This window comes from Pinus tabuliformis, chromosome X (assembly GCF_031772625.1).
Source record: "Pinus tabuliformis cultivar Carrire ecotype Pingquan chromosome X, CPIR1, whole genome shotgun sequence".
Classification (NCBI taxonomy): Eukaryota; Viridiplantae; Streptophyta; class Pinopsida; order Pinales; family Pinaceae; genus Pinus; species Pinus tabuliformis.
The window spans coordinates 1,229,334,206-1,229,353,583 of NC_142308.1; the positions used below are offsets into that span (position 1 = coordinate 1,229,334,206).

The window sequence follows — 19,378 nt, forward strand, 5'->3', positions numbered from 1 at the left end:
TGCAAAGGATACCACTATCATCGAGATTGTCCTTGCATCCCTCGTATCTTAAGGGACTGGTCACCTCGTTTGCACAATCCGGTGTCAACAACCTCTAACAATCATGTTGAGCATACACCGTCAACTAGTGAAAGTGAAACCCCTGAACAAAAAGGAAAATATAAATTTCCTTGTAAATTGTGTGAAGGTGATCACGCCGTCCACCATTGTCCCTTCTTAGACGAAGCTAAAAGAGTTTTGGACGACCGTCCGGGTTCACCGTTACGGCTTCCTCCTGGATACAAGAAACTCTTGCTGAGTCCGTCACTAGTTGAAAATCTAGCTAACACTCCCTTGTGGTCGGCCGAAGCGTCTATCACTAAAGATAAACCATCTGAATCCATACCAGACAAAAGTCAAAAGGTCGAGGCGGCGGTTGACCCAGTCTTGCCTTCAGAAGGTCTATCTTCAGATGATACAGTCACCGAAGAAAACAAGAACGACACCGTTCAAATTCTCTTCGTAAACACAGAATCCAATGAACATGGGGGCAGTCTACCCGTTCCTTTACTACAGGAAGGAAGTTCGTCAGAGTCATACCCGGCCGTCTATTCGGTCGCACCTCCAAGCAACCTGGTTGTTTCCTTTGACTGGAATCTACTAGGCAGACCCTGTTTACCGGCTAGTGTACCATTCCGAATCATCACTCAAGTATATAGAATGGTTATGGCCGATACCATCATAGATGAAGGGGCTTCTGTGAGTATCCTTTCCTCAACTACTTGGAAAGCGCTTGGTTCGCCATCACTTTTTCCTGAGATGAGAAATCTAACAGGCTTTGACAAAGGAACCAGTCAACCGTTAGGGATCCTTCCCGATGTGCCGATAACATTGAGAAGGAAAACTGTTCACATGAATGTAATGGTAGTCCAAGGACCCCTGGATTATAATCTACTCCTTGGACGAGACTATATTTATTGCATGGGAGCCATTGTCTCCTCACTCTTTAGAGTAATGTGTTTTCTGCACGAAGGAAGAGTGGTCAAGCTCGTAGACTAGCTTTCATTCCCTGGTTCACACATAGAAAATAGCCATATACCAACCCTGAATGGTCACGCAAGGAATGTCTCATCAATCCCCAATCCATCCTCCTGATGAGCGTGAGTTTTTCGGAGGGCATGACTGAAACCCAGAGGGCATGCACCCTGGTCTGCTACGGCAGGAAAACCTTGGGTATAGTGTAGGTTTCCGCGGAGGATATATGACTAGTCTGACACACCCGTCCGTTTAGGAAAATGGGATTAGGTTGGAATAAGATTCCCTCATCAAAGTTATGTGAGTGGAGGCGTCTGCGCCACCCACCTTTGTCTATTTCGGTAGACATCACCGAGGAAGTGTTTTTTCTGTGACACGGATGGAACAATCCTTGGTAACCTGGAAATTTTTCGCTATACCTGGGGGCATTCAAACCTTTTGGCATGCAAGCAAAGAGCGACCATTTATATTTTAAATTTTTAGGTCCTCTAACCCTTTAAACTCGTAGGATTGGTCGTTTCCTAACTTGCATAAAGAAAGGATGCGAAGCAAAGCTTTTTAAGGTGCAAGCTTCTTAAAAATGGCATCTTAGATGAGACATCCTTATTATACGACTGGATTAATCAAGCAGTTTTAACGCGAACTTCAAGCTCATTAAAAAATAAACATAAGCAATGAGAAAATGTTCCTCTAGAGTTTAAGCTCATTTTAAAATAAAAAATGAACCAATTCCCGGTAAATAACCATCATGAATGTAGTACTTCAGCCTTTGAAGCCTTTGTCGTGTTCTCATCATCACCTCCACTCTGTATTGGCCGATCATTCACCTCCACTTGATTGTTTACCCCTTTTGAGGAACATCTGTGAAGAGTGATCTTGTTAGCCATCCTTGTGACACTGTCGTGATTGGAAAATTCCAAATCTTACCTGGAATCAGCTGCTACCCGAATCTACCACTTGTTCCTCAAAAAACGAGTCTCCTTTAAGCTCTTTTCAACTGACTCATAAAATATGAAAATATTTCCGAGCCATTGGCCTCTCCAACTCATTAAAGTGACCGGAAGTGCTATCCCTCCCTTATATTTTAATCTTTCTGGACCTGAGGGATTATTACAAAAAAAGATTGAGCGCTTGTTTTGTTCGGATCGTTAAAATTACCGAAAATTCATCCCTTTTGTATTATTTTATACTTTTTCGGACTTAAGGGATTAGATGACGAAAAAAGATTTTTGGAGTTTCCTTTACGTCCCTTTTTAGACTCTCTAAAATTAAAAAGTGTCACACGGAATAAGTCGATCTTACAGACAAGATAGACCTTCCTAGAATCTAAAGAAGACCTAATGACAAGCAAACCAACCAAACACTATCTTTCTCTAAATATGCTTTGATAAACAATGGAAAACAAGTGTTTTTTAGGGCCTACCTTAGGTCCAACGCAAGCTTGTGGATGCCCTTGCTCCTTTGATCCAAATGAGCTCCTTTTCATGAATATGCAAACACAAACAAGGCAAACAAATTAAATAGCACCTGAAAAGCCAATTGCATAAAAATTTTTTAACATGAAAGTCAAGGAGTCCATGAAACAAATAACATAAGATACTTGTTGAGAAAAATGAGTTTGATTGTATTAATTCAAAAGAAGAAGAACTTTGCAACCTTTGCCTTGACGTTGTACAAGCTCCTCCTAGGGTCCAACAAGAAGTCTCCTCTACTTTGACAAGTTTCACTCACTCCCCAATGAAGCCAAAAAGGTATGTGATCTCTCCTCTTAATCTCAACTAGGAAGTCTTGATTTCACCAACATTTACCCTCAAAAATGTTTAGCTTTTAACCTCCTCAGCAACCAGCCCAATGCCTGTATTTATAGTGCGGAGGGAGGTTACTAAGTCCTCCTTCAAAGGGATAGCTCCTCTCATCAAGGGATTAGCTCCTTCTCTTTTGGGATGCATGAACCACCTCAGAGCGAACAATCCACGTCAAAATTCGTTCTAGAAACCTCTAGAATTAACCCAAAGTGAGTTTTTTAAGATAAAACTTGTGCCTTTTGACTTTCACAGGGGTCCGCACCTACACCGTTAGGGACAGAGTGGGCAGGTCTACAGCTTTTGTACACAGAAGGTGCGGGACCGTAGGTGACCGTGAGAGAAAGTGCAGAACCAGAGTTACATTGATTTTTAATGTCTTTCTCTCATTTCCAAAGCTTGATTTGAAGAGCTGAGGTCTGAGACTTGCTTAGGAGGACAGTACAAGTGATGATAGACCCATACTAACTGCAAATAATCATGGTGACGATATTTTTGTGTAACAGATTGCCCCCTAAAGTGCGAAGTCTATAGTAGATGAGGATTTCTTATCATTTAGGAAGAGTGAAGTACTTTATCATTTCGAGGATCATCTTGTGGAGAGCCCGGTTGGAACCTATAAAAACATTCAATGCAAGATATATATATGAGATCATATCATTGCTGAGGTAGGCATTCCCATACTCGGACCAAAACTGACTAGAAAACTAACTACTGCTCTGATACAGGAATGATCTTGTAAAACATCACAAGTATAGACTCGCTTGGACACAGTATGGACGCAGCCATCTGTTTATGAATAGTCCATTATATAATGAATACAAAATTCCTCTCAGCTTGGATTGTGGAAACTAGATCCAGGGTCTTCATTTCTACTTCCCGAAACAGTACGATTCTATCCATGTGAATGAATGTGTTGAAGTCGAACATGGTAGAAACCACTTGATTACCAGTCAATGATGTAAACTGTTAACAAGTGTGAGAGAAACCACCAGTGATGTCAATGGCTCTCAAAGTACCCAGTACAATCCATGAGATGTGAATAGATGTGTTGATGTCAAACATGTCACGGAATCGTTTGATCGAAAGTCAATGATGCAAACTATCATCAAAGGCGAGAAACTTGTCATTGAGGCATGCAGATTTCAAGGTACTGACGATTTCTAGATCATCTTTCTAGATAATGAGCTGATGTCGATAGAAAGCGATCCGTCACAGGCAAGCCCACAACACGAAATCATAGATCAAAGTGAAGAAATTTATTTGCAAGGACTGACTTAGGGATGGTCAAGATGAATGACAGATATTTTGCAGATGAATGGCTTATTGGCAGTGACCTCTTGAACACATAACGACATGGCAGATGGTTTGGTGACAATTGACCCAAAGTTAATACCCAGAAATCGGCTGAAGACTTTCAATGTGGTTTGATCAACTGTTAGGCAAAGGATTTCCCAACCCAGGTGAATGAAAGTGTCGTGTTCAAGAGTGGTTACAAAGTATGACAAACAGACTCATTTTTCTCTCTTTTCCCCCACCATTTCTGGCAAGTACCTCTTTATTTTTGACAAGCTTGAGGAGGATAACATTTGCTTGATTATAAGCTCATCCTTCGGATGAGTCCAAACTAGTTTAAATTCGAACCCTAAGAAGGAGTGGTTCGTTCCTATTTGTAATTGAATAGGTCCTTTACTGTGAAATTTTAACGAGTCCAGTATAGGAGAAACTCGACGTTTTTCAATTTTAGAGAGTCTGAAAAAACTTAAGAAGACTCCAGGGTTGACCTTTTTCGTAAATTTGTGTCTCCCAAGCCCGACAAAGTATAAAATAATACTTGAGAGAACCGCTTGATCTTTTATGACCAAGGAGTACTTTTCGTTATTAGTGCCCTTGACCCAGAAAAGTAAAAAAGCGATCAACGACACGTCGTTTTATAACCAATATCGAATTTGAAACGACAAAAATCCGGCAATCTTTTCATGTTTTTACGGTTGGAAAAGAGCTGTAAGTGGACTGTCTTTTAATTCTGTTTTAACGAGTTTAAAAGAAACACTCAGCAATATTTTCATGTTTCAGGAGTCAGAAAAGAGCTTAAAGGTGACTCTAATGTTTCACTTTTTCATAAGTTTTAACGAGTTCGAAAAAATGATAAAATTTTACTCATGGTTTTCATTTTTTCATAAGCTTTAATGATTTTGAAAAAATGATAAAAATGTACTCATGGTTTTCATTTTTTCGTAAGTTTTAATGAGTTCAAAAAAATGATAAAAATGTACTCATATGGCCGACTTTCAATTTAATTTACAAGCAGGAAAAGACGGAAAGTACTCGGCATTTTCATTTGTTTTACGAGAATGAAAGATAGCAAAATAATCTCGGGATTTTCATGAGTTTAACGAGTCTTGAAAGTAACCGAAATTGACTCGAGATAGGTTTCATTTTTACAAAAGCTTGAAACAGAGAAAAACTATGCTTCAGAGTAGTTTCATTTTTACACAAGCTTGAAACAGAGAGAAAACTGTGCTTGATGCCCCCTAAGCATAACTGCTAGAGCGCATGCCCCCCAGCTTCATTTCATTGAACCAGTTGGATGAAATGAAGGTCCAATTACGAGATCATTTGAAAGACTCGACCTAAAAGTGTAAGAAAATTATGCAAAAAACTGAAATAACTAGCCTAAATATACAACTTAACATTTATGAGATCAAGTCAAACTCTCGACTCAATTAGAGGAGGATTTGTTTCATTTTTTAACGAGCTTGACACAGGAAAAGAACTATGCTCGGATCCAGTTTCATGTTTACGCAAGCTTGAAACGAAAAACTATGCTTGTTATAAGTTCACATGCCCCCAGCATAATGACGCAAATAAAGGTACATGCCCCCCAAGCTTCATTGCATTCAACCAGGTGGATGAATTGAAGGTTTACTTTCGAAATATTGGAAAGACTCGTGGGAGTTGTTTCATTTTTTAGTGAGGTTGACACAGGAAAAGAACTATCCTCAAAACCCTTGTTTCATTTTTTAAACGAGCTTGACGCAAGATAAGGAACTATGCTCATAACTACTCTCTACAATCTACCTAACAAGGAACTAGACTCTAAAAAACCTTGATTCATTTTTTAACGAGCTTGACACAAGACAAGGAACTATGCTCTAAAATCCTTGATTCATTTTTTAACGAGCTTGACACAAGACAAGGAACTATGCTCATAACTACTCTCTACAATCTACCTATATAACCTATCCTTGTTTCATTTTTTAACGAGGTTGACACAAGACAAGGAACTATCCTCGAGACTCCTTGTTTCATTTTTAACAAGCTTGAAACAAGACAAGGAACTATGCTCAAGAAGTTCGCATGCCCCCAGAATAACGATGCAAAGCGAGGTACATGCCCCCCAAGCTTCATTGCATTCAACCAGGTGGATGGAATGAAGGTTTACTTTCAAGACTCAACTCGAAAAGGGAGTTGTTTCATTTTTTAATGAGGTTGACACAAGAAAAGAACTATCCTCATACTCACTGATTCATTCTTTTTTAACAAGGTTGGCTCAGTAACATGAACTATCCTCTGACCAACTGATTCATTTTTTAACGAGGTTAACACAGGAAAAAACTATCCCCGCTGACACCTGTTTCATTTTTTAACGAGGTTGGCACAGGAAAAGGAACTATCCTCGCACCTGATTCATTTTTTAACGAGGTTGACATAGGAAAAGAACTGTCCTCATACCTAATTCATTTTTTAACGAGGGTGACTCAGTAACAAGAACTATCCTCCGACATCCTGTTTCATTTTTTAACGAGGTTGATACAGGAAAAGGACTATCCTCACACCTGATTCATTTTTTAACGAGGTTGACTCAGTAACAGGAACTATCCTCTGAAAGCCTGTTTCATTTTTTAACGAGGTTGATACAGGAAAAAACTATCCTCGCACCTGATTCATTTTTTAACGAGGTTGACTCAGTAACAGGAACTATCCTCTAAAAGCCTGTTTCATTTTTTAATGAGGTTGCTACAGGAAAAAACTATCCTCGCACCTGATTCATTTTTTAACGAGGTTGACTCAGTAAAAGGAACTTTCCTTGACACACTGATTCATTTTTTAATGAGGTTGACACAGGAAAAGAACTATCCTCAAACTTGATTCATTTTTAACGAGGTTGACTCAGTAACAAGAACTATCCTCTGACATCCTGTTTCATTTTTTAACGAGGTTGATACAGGAAAAAACTATCCTCGCACCTGATTCATTTTTTAACGAGGTTGATTCCCTAGTATGGTCACCATTTTGTCACACGGAATAAGTCGACCTTGCGGACAAGATAGACCTTCCTAGAATCTAAAGAAGACCTAATGACAAGCAAACCAACCAGACACTATCTTTCTCTAAATATGCTTTGATAAACAATGGCAAACAAGTGTTTTTTAGGGCCTACCTTAGGTCCAATGCAAGCTTGTGGATGCCCTCGCTCCTTTGATCCAAATGAGCTCCTTTTCACAAATATGCAAACACAAACAAGGCAAACAAATTAAATAGCAGTTGAAAATCCAATTGCATAAAACATATTTAACATGAAAGTTAAGGAGTCCATGAAACAAATAACATAAGATACTCGTTGAGAAAAATGAGTTTGATTGTATTAATTCAAAAGAAGAAGAACTTTACAACCTTTGCCTTGATGCTGTACAAGCTCCTCCTAGGGTCCAACAAGAAGTCTCCTCTACTTTGAAAAGTTTCACTCACTCCCCAATGAAGCCAAAAAGGTATGTGATCTCTCCTCTTAAGCTCAACTAGGAAGTCTTGATTTCACCAGCATTTACCCTCAAAAATGTCCAGCTTCTAACCTCCTCAGCAACCAGCCCAATGCCTGTATTTATAGTGCAATGGAGGGAGGTTACTAATTCCTCCTTCAAAGGGATAAAACCCTCCTTCAAAGGGATAGCTCCTCTCATCAAGGGATTAGCTCCTTCTCTTTTGGGATGCATGAACCACCTCAGAGCGAAAAATCCACGTCAAAATTCGTTCTAGAAACCTCTAGAAATAACCCAAAATGAGTTTTTAAGATAAAACTTGTGCCTTTTTACTTTCACAGGGGTCCGCACCTACACCATTAGGGACAGAGCGGGCAGGTCCGCAACTTTTGTACACAGAAGGTGCGGGACCGCAGGTGACCATGAGAGAAAGTGCGAAACCTGAGTTACATTGATTTTTAATGTCTTTCTCTCATTTCCAAAGCTTGATTTGAAGAGCTGAGGTCTGAGACTTGCTTAGGAGGATAGTACAAGTGATGATAGAAACATACTGACTGCAAATAATCATGGTGACGATATTTCTGTGTAACAAAAAGGACTGAGTTATCTTTGTTGTTAAACTTGTTAAAACCTAATAGCAACAAACTTGTCCATAACAGACAAGAACGAGTTTCACTATCGCTAGGCTCGTTAAAACATAGTGATGGGTTTGCCTGAAGGGAAAATTATAGAACAAGCATATGCTATCCTCCTCAAGCTTGACAAAAATAAAGAGGTACTGGTCAGCAATGATTGGGGAAAAATTGGGAAGAAAACTTGAAGAAACTTTGTTGGTAGCAAGTCGCTCGTGAACATGACACTTTCACTCCACATCCGAGTCGAGTTGGGTTGTTCCATTCACTGGTCACATCACCATGGTTCCATCACACCATCCACATTTGGGGTTAATAATACCAATCCATCATGTCAGTGTCGCCGATATGTTCAAGAGAAGTCGCTCAGAGAATTCACCTGTGTCTCACCCACTATAATACATTTTCTCTCCATTCTTTCACGACCGCCACCCTGAACCGTATATCACCACATCGTTTTCACCTCCATTAAAATCATTTTCTCCGTTCCGTGTCATTGATGTGGGATTCACTAAGGCCCTCCTATGACATATCGCTTCTTGTCGACATCAGCTCATTATCCAAGAAGTCGATCTAGGAACAACCCTTTCAGTACTTTGAAGCTTGCATGCCTCAATGGCAAGTTTCTCACTTCCGGCAACAGGTTTACATCAATGGCCTTTGACCGAAAGATTTTGCATGGTGTTCGATGCCAATCCCTTATTCACACCACATGAATTGTACTACAGTGCCTTGAGGATCATTATCATTATCGGTGATTCCTCGCGCGCCTGTTAACAACTTACATCATTGGCTGGTAATCAGGCGATGTCTTTCCATGTTCGACTCCAGAACATCTCTCACATGGATCGACTTGTACTTTGAGTGAAAATCGAATGAGATTGAAGACCTTGGATCTAGTTTCATCCATCCGTGCTGCAATATATATTCAGGAAAATAAAGACATCAAATGTACATCATTGCTGCATAGATAATCATCCAATCTAAGGGATGATGGCTCTACCAGAATCATCAGTCTACACTCAGATGATTGTTTGTCCTATGTACATGAAAATGAATTTATAAAGTCGAGCATGGGAATGCCCACCTCAGCTAGATCATGAAAATAATATGAAGATAATGTATTGTATTGTATCTTATTACAGGTCGCCTTCTAGCTCGAAAAAACATCGGATCCTCATGATAAAGCATTTCACCCGACATCAAAAGATTAACGACCTCATGCTTTAGGGGGAAACTGTTATAGACATTTTTCGACACTGTAACCCCAAGCATAAATGTCCATAAACCAAGGGCTCGTAAGTCCCTAAAGGTGTTGTTCCAACCCCTAAAAGAACAAGGTCAACTGATTAGAACCTCTCCGAGAAGTTCTCCATGAAAAACTACTCAGAACTGGTCAAAACTGGACCATTTCACCTGCTCCATAGGTAAAGTGCATTGCATCCCACCTGAATACACACAGTAGGCGCAATGCATGTTAAAAAACCCTTCTATGGGGTGCAACGGGCGAGAAGAGACAAATGGTAGGGTCAATCCGCAAGCTGGAGGAGCATGGAATCTTCTAGAAACCTCTCCTGTGACACTTGCCTCTCTAAATTCGACCAAGGATGAGTAAGAGATCATCAATCTCCAAGTGGAATCAAGAACTATCAGAGAGAAGACACTAATCAAATCTCAAAAGCTGACTCACCTCCCTTGCAGACATCTATATATGGATCCCTCATCCCAGAGATCCGGAGGCTGGAATTTTGTATCTTGTAAGGAAGTGTTGTTGGTTTCTTGGTGCAATATCATAGTGTTGGGTGATCTAAGATTTTCATGAGGTGAAGAAGTGCTTTCTTGCTGAGAGGATGATGTTGGGTTAGAACAATTGGTTGTAATCCTCTTTGCTCTTTCTTGATTATCAATAAAGCTATTCACGTTTTCCTCCACATTCTTGTATGGTTGATGATTTATGCATTTGTGTGGTCAATGTACATCTGATCCTATATTGTTTATGATAATGGATCTATGTTCTTGGATAGTGTTATGCTGCTTTGATTCTACAGGTACTCCTTGAAGTTGGGTAGACAAGGAAGTGAGTGGAAAAGACCTACCAGAAGAGAGAGGAATCAAGCAAGGAACCAATAGCAAGACAGAGGTTGGTCTCCTTATTCTTCTCTTATCTATTTCTCATAAGGGAAAACGAAAGTAGTTTTTAGTGTGTTTGTTTCTAAGGTAGCTACCATCCTTAGTGGGACTAGCAGCTCTGTATAGACACTAGTTTTCCCAATAACAGCAGACTAACTCCAAATATGGATTTAAGCCCTTGAAGCCAACAAATGGTTCAGTTTCTGGGACCAGGATCTGTTTGAGGGATGTGGATGTGGCATCCAACCAAAAAGGAGATTCAAAATTGAGTTGAGTGAAAGGAGAGTGAATTTACATCACAAGAAAATAGAAATCGGTGGTTTCTGACAGAAGTGTGGTTGCAAAGGTACATCTTTATAGAATAGCACGAGATCTTTTCTACACTTTCCCCATCAAATTGCATGAGTGGATTTCAACGTTAGTCGACAGTCAACCTCATTGGAAGCAAGATAAGCATGTTGTGTGGACCCCGTAATTGGTGAATTGAGTCAAGGAGACTGACATTAAGACCACAAGAGATATTGACTACTGGATTGATAGCATTATTGGAGGATTTATTACAGAAATTGCAATTGACACATCAGTATCCTACATCGAATATTTTTCAAGGGTCCGCAAGGTAAGTTCTTGAATTCATTCAAGCTCTAGATTGAAATGTTATTGTGTGAAAAAGGTTTATGCGAGTGAATTGATTTTTGAAAGAAGATAGAATAGGGTTACACAAAGTGGGAAAAGATACATGTCATATCATTATAACTACATTTAATTGGTTACAGTGTGCTATTGTGTGACTCAGACAACGAAAAAGAAAGGAGCAACCCTAGCACACCTGTATGTGCGTCATAGTCAAGAAATCAGGGCATGTATGAGATTCCCCATCCATCCACTCCACCTCCACCTCCACCTCCACCTCCACCCCATAGTCCTACACCTCCACCTCCACCTCCATGATTGAATATGGCCAACGCATAAAAAATTCCCATTTTCAGGGGTCAGGGAACAGAGGACTCTCAATAGTTCTTGTTTGTTGTTGAAGCTATATGGAAAACACAATAGATTAATGTTGATGATATGAAGAAGGCTTAACTTGTCAAAATGCTGCAGGATAGAGCATTGTTGAGTTATATAAAGTACAGTACAAAAAACCATAATGTTTTGCTAGCTGAGACAAAGACATCATTGAATGCAGAATTCAGGAATCCAAAGTCACAATCACAGTGTTGCATGGAGATGAAAGAAATTAAGCAAGAACCTATTGAATTTGTCTGGGAATTAGATCAGAAGTTAAAGTGTCTGATGAGTCAAGGAAATTTCCAGATCACTGATGAACAAAATAAGGAATGGTATATAGTTGTACTATTGCCACATCTCATATTTCCACTGTCACTTCAAAAGATCACTACACAAGATGAGGCATTGGAGATCACAATGAACTTAAAAGAATCTCTAGTCTAGGATACTCATACAGGAGTTCAACAAATCCAGTCGCTATTAGCAAGTTTGCACATGGAGATACAAGGTTTAAAGAAGGGGAAAGAAGTTTTTTCTGACATGCACTTATAAGTATGGTGATTGAAATGTAAAGTTGAAGGTCATTATAAGGACTAGTGTCCTATATACCCTGATTATATAGTGGTTGGAGGTCCGAATACTCTAAAGTTGGAACCTAGCATAGGACAAGGTGTTATATCGAGTGTATGGTGTAGCATTTGTAGAGTTGCAGGCCAACACCCCAGAGAATTTGTTACTTACAACATAAATATGTAAAAAATCCTAAACAATTGTTTTGTAGCTTCTGTCGATTAGTAGGACATGATGAGAGTAATTTTCACAACTAAGAATTGATGATAGAACAAACTACTTTGTATATAATGCAAGTTGAAAGTCGTGCACATGAAAATCAAGGTTTTCTTTTAGGCTGTGGAGGATTCCAGGGCTGAGGTCATGGTTGAGGAGGAGGTGTAGGATGAGGTCAACGTAAAATAATATGCTATAACTGTGGTGACATGGACACTTTGCGTAGGATTTTCAAAACCACACTTACCCTTCTTGTAAGTGTTGTAGATAGTTTGACCATGAAATTGAGGATTGTCCTATTTTAATAGCTAATATGCAGGAAAAGAAGAATCAATAGGCTGCATAGAACCTACAAATGGCGACATCGGAACCACGCAAAGATGATCCTAGTATTAGCATAGTAACACGAAGTGGCATAGCTACAGGAGATGATAAGGTAGAACGAGAAGATTCTATGGTAGATACGTGGGTTAGAAAGGTTGGAGACAAGAACACTGGGTTAAATATGCAAAGAGAGAAAGAAACCTTCATGGAAGAAAATAAGAGTTTTATGGACCCAGGGGCTTCGACATCAAAGAAACATATGGAATTAGTTCCACATAAGAACCACCCCAAAACAACGACAAGGAACCTTGATCCGACTATCCTGAAGTCCTTTCTATAGACCTACATAATGCTGCTGAGAGATTAGAAAGAAATAGAGGGATTGCAAAAGCTTATTGACAATTGTTCTAGTAAAGAAAATCCTGAAACAGAACAACACGTAGTAAGTATAATCTATGGAAATAAGAAAAGAACTAGCCGAGAGATGAGATTGACTGCATAGATCAGTGAATTTGAAATGGACCAAGTAATTATGGATTTGGGATTAAATGCAAATGTCCTACCTAAAAAAACATGGGATCACATGGGGTAACCAACGCTACAATGGTCGTCGATTCAGTTGTGCATGGATAATCAACAGAAAATTATTCCGATGGTTCGATTACATGATGTCATTGTAGATATCAAAGAAGCTAATGTAGTAGCAGATTTTGAAGTTATTGAAATTGTGGACGATACCAATATGTACCCAGATTTTCTTTGAATTGATTGGGCTTTTGATATGGATTCTATAATCAACTTGGAAAGAACAGGTATGGGATTTGAAGAGAATGGAACAAGGGTTATTGTTACTCTAGACCCCTCTGAAAGATTGCAGTATACAGATCTTATCCATGAAGATTATGGTAATGAATATATTGAGCATATCTACAAGTTAACTGCGAGGGACAAGGATTGGATCAATCCCACTGCAGATGGAATGATAATCTAGGAGAAGGATAGCTCGTGTATCTCATACTCTCATGAAGAAATGGAACATTGATAGAACTGGTGAAGTCTCTACATCGCGCTGTAACAGACTAACAAAATATTTTTTGTTGCATCTTGACAGAGGTACGTAGTTTATCATATTATGATAGGCTAGGCGATATCAGTTTATTTGTGGATGAATTTGAAAGATATGTTCCATAGGAAGAGTGATTCCAGGCTTTGGATATAGCTTTTTGGTCTACACCCGTGCAATGGTAGGATGCACAAAAGTAATATAGAAGATTGGAAGGAGTATCGACGTTTGGAAGGAGTATTAAAGGTTGATCAGGCTCAGGTTCAGCCATGTGAAGAGGAGAATTATAGAAAAATATAATGGTAAGGATGACCGTAATGAGAATTTATCTCACTGGACTATTTCATGGGCTAAAGAACCACAACCATAATGGGTAAATTTATTTTTCCACACGTTGGATGTGATACCAATGAACTGGTATCGTGAAACAGAACTGGACCATGGCATCGCTAATTGGTATGAACTAAAGGAAAGATTTATATTAACTTTTAGCTTTGAAGATGGGTTTGAATGAATAGATGATTCCCTTCAGGATATCTGAGTGGCTATTTTCCAAACACCGACTAAAACAGCAACTTGGGTTCATCCTGATTGGAACACACAGATGTAGCACATGCTGCAATGCTATAATATGACCATGGAAGAAGGTGAAGATGATTTGTGCAACTTTAATATACCTAAATCAAAAGGATAACGCAAATTTGCAGGACTTGAGGTTGAGATACCTGATGTAACACAACCTATTAATATCAGGTAGGTCAATATAGGAATAGAGGTAGAGCTAAAGTTCATGTGCATCAGAGATTATTGGCATGAAGATACAGTTGATAAGGTCATTGAATTATTACACGAATACCAAGAACAATTTCCGATGAAGCTCTCCGAATTAAAGGGTATTGTAGGAGATCTGGGTGTAATGAAAATCACGTTGAAGCCAGATGATAAACCCATGAAAAAACAATCATATCGACTTAACACAAAATACAAGGAGAAGTTAAAGGAGGAACTTGAAAAGATGGTTGTAGCAGGAATAATTGAGTTGGTGGAAGAATTTGATTGGGTGAGCCCGATGGTAGTACAGGAGAAGAATACTAAGGGTCAAATAACGATTTGTGTTGATTTAAGGAAGTTAAATGATGCATGTGTGCAGGATCCGTTCTCTACGTCATTCACTGAAAAAGTTCTGGAGAATGTAGGTGGACAAGAGGCTTACTCCCGTACAAATGGGTTTTCAGGGTACCATAAGATTGAGATCCCGTAGGAAGATTAGAGTAAGACAACTTCTGGTACTGAATGGGGATCCTCCAAGTATACAGTCATGCTGTTTGGGTTGAAGAATGCACCTAAAATACTCTATAGGGTGCTCATTGAAAAATTTAAAGAATTTATCCACAAATTTCTGAAATTTTATGTTGATGACTGGACCATATTTGGATTGTTGAAGAAGTACCAAATCTCACTGAATCTAAATAAGTATATTTTGTATGTACCATATGGGGTATTACTGAACAATATTGTGTGCAAGAAATGGATGACGGTGGACCCTACCAAGATTGTTGTTATTATCAATCTAGATCCATCGAAGAATGTGAAGCGGTTGCACACAACTTAAGGACACAATGGATATTATCGGAATTTTATAAAAGCCTATGCACAGATCACTGCACCAATGGAGAAGCTGTTGAAGAAGGATATTATATTTTATTGGCATGAAAAAAAAAAACTCATTAGGCATCTTTCATTTCAAAAACAAAAAATTGCATTGTATTATCATTCTTATTCAAAAAAAATAAAAAAAAAATAAAATACTTCTCCAACAACAACCCCTCCATTTAATAATGTGGTGTAGTAAGAGCCACATCACCATTCATTTTTTTAGGTAGAATAAGAAGAGGTGATAGGGAAGGTAGAAGAAATGGATGGAGATGATGGCAATGAAGAATATCTTATTGGATTTCCTATTCAAGATATTGATGTCAATGTGAATATGAAGAACATCCCTCTGTCTTTCATTTGAAACTTCTGTGGTATAAGGTTAGAGGATCTGTAAACCTTTCTATTTGAATTTGAAATCCTTTATAGATCTTATGGTTACTTATTAAACACTCAAAAACTAAGATTTTTTCCGACAACATTGAAGGATAGAGCTCTTAAATGGTTCACAAGTTTGGGGGCTAATTCAATAAGGTCATGGAATGATATGCAAAAGATATTTCTAGAAAAATATAAAAATCGTGATCTTAAAGAAGAAATATTTAGAACCAATTAAAAGGAAGAAGAGAGCCTTGAGTGTTATAGACATTTTTGTGCCTAACGACATGAAGCATGAAATGTCAATAATCTGAGGGATCCAAAGTCCCTAAACATGTTGTTCCTACCCCTAGAGGAACAAGGTCAGCAAACCACAGCACTGAAAATCAGTTCTCCACCTGAAAACACTCAAAAACAAGCTATTTCTGGATCATGTCAGCTGCTCCACTGAGCATCTGCGCTGAATGTCAACTGCTCCACTCTGTACCTGCGCTGAATGTCAAAAGCAATGAAGGCTACCTGCGCTGGGCGAGATTGGCCAAGTGGCATAGTCATTCTGCAAGGTGTCAAATGCCCAGGAAGCTTCCAAAATGACACTTGGATCAAGGAATTCGCCTTGTGATGAGTAAGAGGATCTAGATCTCCAAGTGGAAGCAAGAAACTCCAAGTGGACTCAAGAACTGAAGAATAACTGAAGTGGGAGAGGACACTAGTCAGCTTCATGCCAGCCTCAAGCTGACTCATCTTTTCTCCAAAACTCCTGTATATAGAGCTCTCTCATGAGGTCTAGGGAGGCTGGAATTTTGTGCAAGTAAGGAAGTGTTGTTGGTTTGAGTATAGAACTGTTGGGTGATTTGCTTGAAGGAGGTGAAGAGGAGATTTCTTGCTGCTGGGAGGTGTTGCTGGATTGGGCCTATTATGGTTGTAACACTCTCAGAACTTTACTTTTTCCATTAATAAATCATTTGAGGTTCTTCTATATGCATGTGTCTCAATGGTGTATTGATGCTTGTATATTTGATTTATTCTAATCCTTGAATCAATTATGGATGTATGCTTCTTGTAGTTTCCTTTTCTTGTGCTTTTATAGGATCTTTGTGTAGCTGGGCCGGTGAAAGAGCAAGGAGCTGGGAGCAAGCAGCAAAGAGGGAAGATTGGACCAACCATTAGCAGAAGATAACGGTTAGTGGATCCTTTTCTCCTCTCTCTCTCATATCATAAAGAAGTAATCTTGAATAGCTTTGCATTCAGTTGTTGCTGAGGTACTATCACCCTTAGAGTGGGATAGGGTCATTCCGTATTGGATACTTTTCCCAACAACAAATTGGCGACTCCACTGGGGAGCGTATCTTGTTGGTTGTTTGTGTTTTTGCTATTCATTTCATAAACAAAGGGAGTACCGAATCGAACTGTATTTGGATCTTTCAAATACAAAGTAGAGGGCAGCTACTCTAGCTCAGTTTCTGGGCAAGTTTATGATTTGAAGAGCTGATCCACAAGGACTCTAATAAGCTCTTAGTGATAGCTTTTCATCCTACTTTTCATCCCTTAGTGTGTCCTTGACTGATAGCTTCTGATTTGGCCAAAAAATGTGAATTTTTGAGCAATCTGTGACCCGGAAACTGAGAAAAACAAAAGTTTGAATCTTCAGTGCAGGTGCTGTGAAGGCATTCTGCATTTCAGCGCAGGTCCCGTGAAGGCTACCTGCACTGAATGTCAAACTGACAGTGTACCACCTGCGCTGAACCAGTTTTTCCTAGTGCTACTGGGGTTCCCTGCTGTTTCTTGCCCTGTTTTCATCCTTGTTTTTGCAGCCTGTTATCAGTCAACGTAACTATCTGAAACCACCTTTCCTTGCCACTATTCCGCCTCGGTTGTATAAAGAAACTGTATTTGTTCTTTGTGTATTTCTTATATCATTTGCAGTTTCCCATAACGAAAAGTGAACTAGTCTTGCTGTGGCCTCTTAGATCTAGACCTGTGATAAGTGTCGTTTTGATCTTAAGAGTTAGTTTGTTTGCTGTTCATAGCTGATTGAGTTTTTGCTTTCGTCATATGGTTTGAATTTATATATTTCTAGTGTCGAAACAAGTAAATCTTAAGGTGTCTTTTGATTTTGGACAAGCTTGTTTTCTTTCGCTTGAAATTGAATTCGAAATTATACAACAGCTTTCTTTTTGTATTACATCAACATTAAGAAAGAGAAAAGAAATACCTGCATTTTGCATTTTTCATTTGATAAGTTTGTATGTTGATTTAGGGAAAAGTGCATTAGTGTATGCTCTTTGATCTGTGTGAAAAGATGATGTCTTTCTTTTCCCTCAGTAGTTAATATTTTCATAAGTCGAAAAGATTGAAAAAAGCTTGCTTCTCATCTTAGACTGCATTTAGGAATTTGTATCATACATCTCGTGGTGAACCTTGAAAGGCAAACTTTAAAAAGATCAACTTAAAATATATTGAATGAACCTAACAACGCTTTGAAACATAACGCAAACACATAGAGGTCTAAGGTAGAGACGTGTTCCGGCGTCGTTAAACATAGTGACTATCGATCTCGAAGAAGGTGGGTGATTCCTCCTGAGAGTTGGTGGCACTAATACGGACTTGTGCTCCCACGTACCGTCGCGTATATATTGGGAGACCCCTATAGGAACAAAGCCTTTATCCATAGGAAGCCGTGTCGACCGCCCTACTGATCGCAATGCAGTGAACACAGCATTCACGAAGATCGACCACCCGTACCGTAAAACGTATTCTGTGGTTTTGCGAAAGGTTTGGCACACCCTCTGCCTAGAACTCCAGAGCATTTTCTTTTGGCCTTTTTCAAACTCTATAACTGAAAAAGTCCATCCGAGCATTTGTCACTTCGGGCTCGTTAAAACATCGAAGGAGACTAGAGTCATCTTTAGCTTTTTCTCGACTCTTTAAAACTGAAAAAGCAAGTTGTGTCTAAAGCGTCGTTATAAAATTTATTTTAAGCGGAATAATCATCACCTTTCCCTCATTGATCTTAGAAGTTAGTCCACCACAAGTGGAAGTTCCTGTAGAATCGCTAAGAAATCTTTTGGATAGACTAGATATGTCTGAACAACCGTCGACATCTAGGACTGTGTCGTCCGACACAGCAGCAGCAGAGCCTCTTGCTGCTACTCCAACGATGTTCGCTGGTATACCATCTGTCCCGAAAAATTGTCAACCGCAAGCCGGAGTCCAATCAGGGACAACGACATGGTTAGTTCCTATTTCTTCATCCGGATTATCATCTGGTATTTCTTATGTTGAAACTCAACAAATTGATCCAATGTGTCTTCAAAGGCCAATTTACCCTTTAAGTACTGGATTTCCACCATATGGAGGGCAGTATGCTCTTTCATTGTTCCCTCCCAGAGAACAACCATATGGGAGTTTACAACAAAGTTCAGGTCAAACTGGAATTACATCCAGCGGTTGGGTACCGATACTGCCTCAACAACCGGGGGTTGTATATTCAATGCAACCAGTACACCCTGTGTCGAATATTCCCACCATACCTGCTATAGTGAATGTGTCGCAAGTACAAGCTCCACCTGTTGTATGTCAACCCCAAGTTTCTCAGGTCGCAATAAAACAACCTCTTATCTCAAGGACTCAATCACAATCTCAGGGTAGTGCCTCCTTATCTAGGGCGACTTAGGCTCAAACAAGTACTGTGACTCCTCATCCCGGTCAATCATCCAGTATTGGTCAACAGCAAATGGTCCAACAACCAGAGCTGGTTCAATCTCAACAACCGCCATTCCAGCAATCATATCAAGGACCTGAGCAACAAGTCTTTGTAAGTAA

General features: G+C 39.3%; 1 protein-coding gene across 1 annotated transcript; it reads left to right on the forward strand.

Annotated features, from left to right (window-relative positions):
- Window positions 1–14,312: 14,312 nt before the first annotated feature.
- Window positions 14,313–14,783, forward strand: LOC149144389 (uncharacterized). Its single transcript, XM_089452141.1, has one exon. The coding sequence runs from the start codon at window positions 14,313–14,315 to the stop codon at window positions 14,781–14,783; it is 471 nt and encodes a 156-aa protein (XP_089308267.1).
- Window positions 14,784–19,378: the final 4,595 nt, after the last annotated feature.

Bases quoted from the DNA above. Each gene is read 5' to 3' on its own strand.
- LOC149144389 (XM_089452141.1), top strand. From the start codon at position 14,313: ATGTGCATCAGAGATTATTGGCATGAAGATACAGTTGATAAGGTCATT.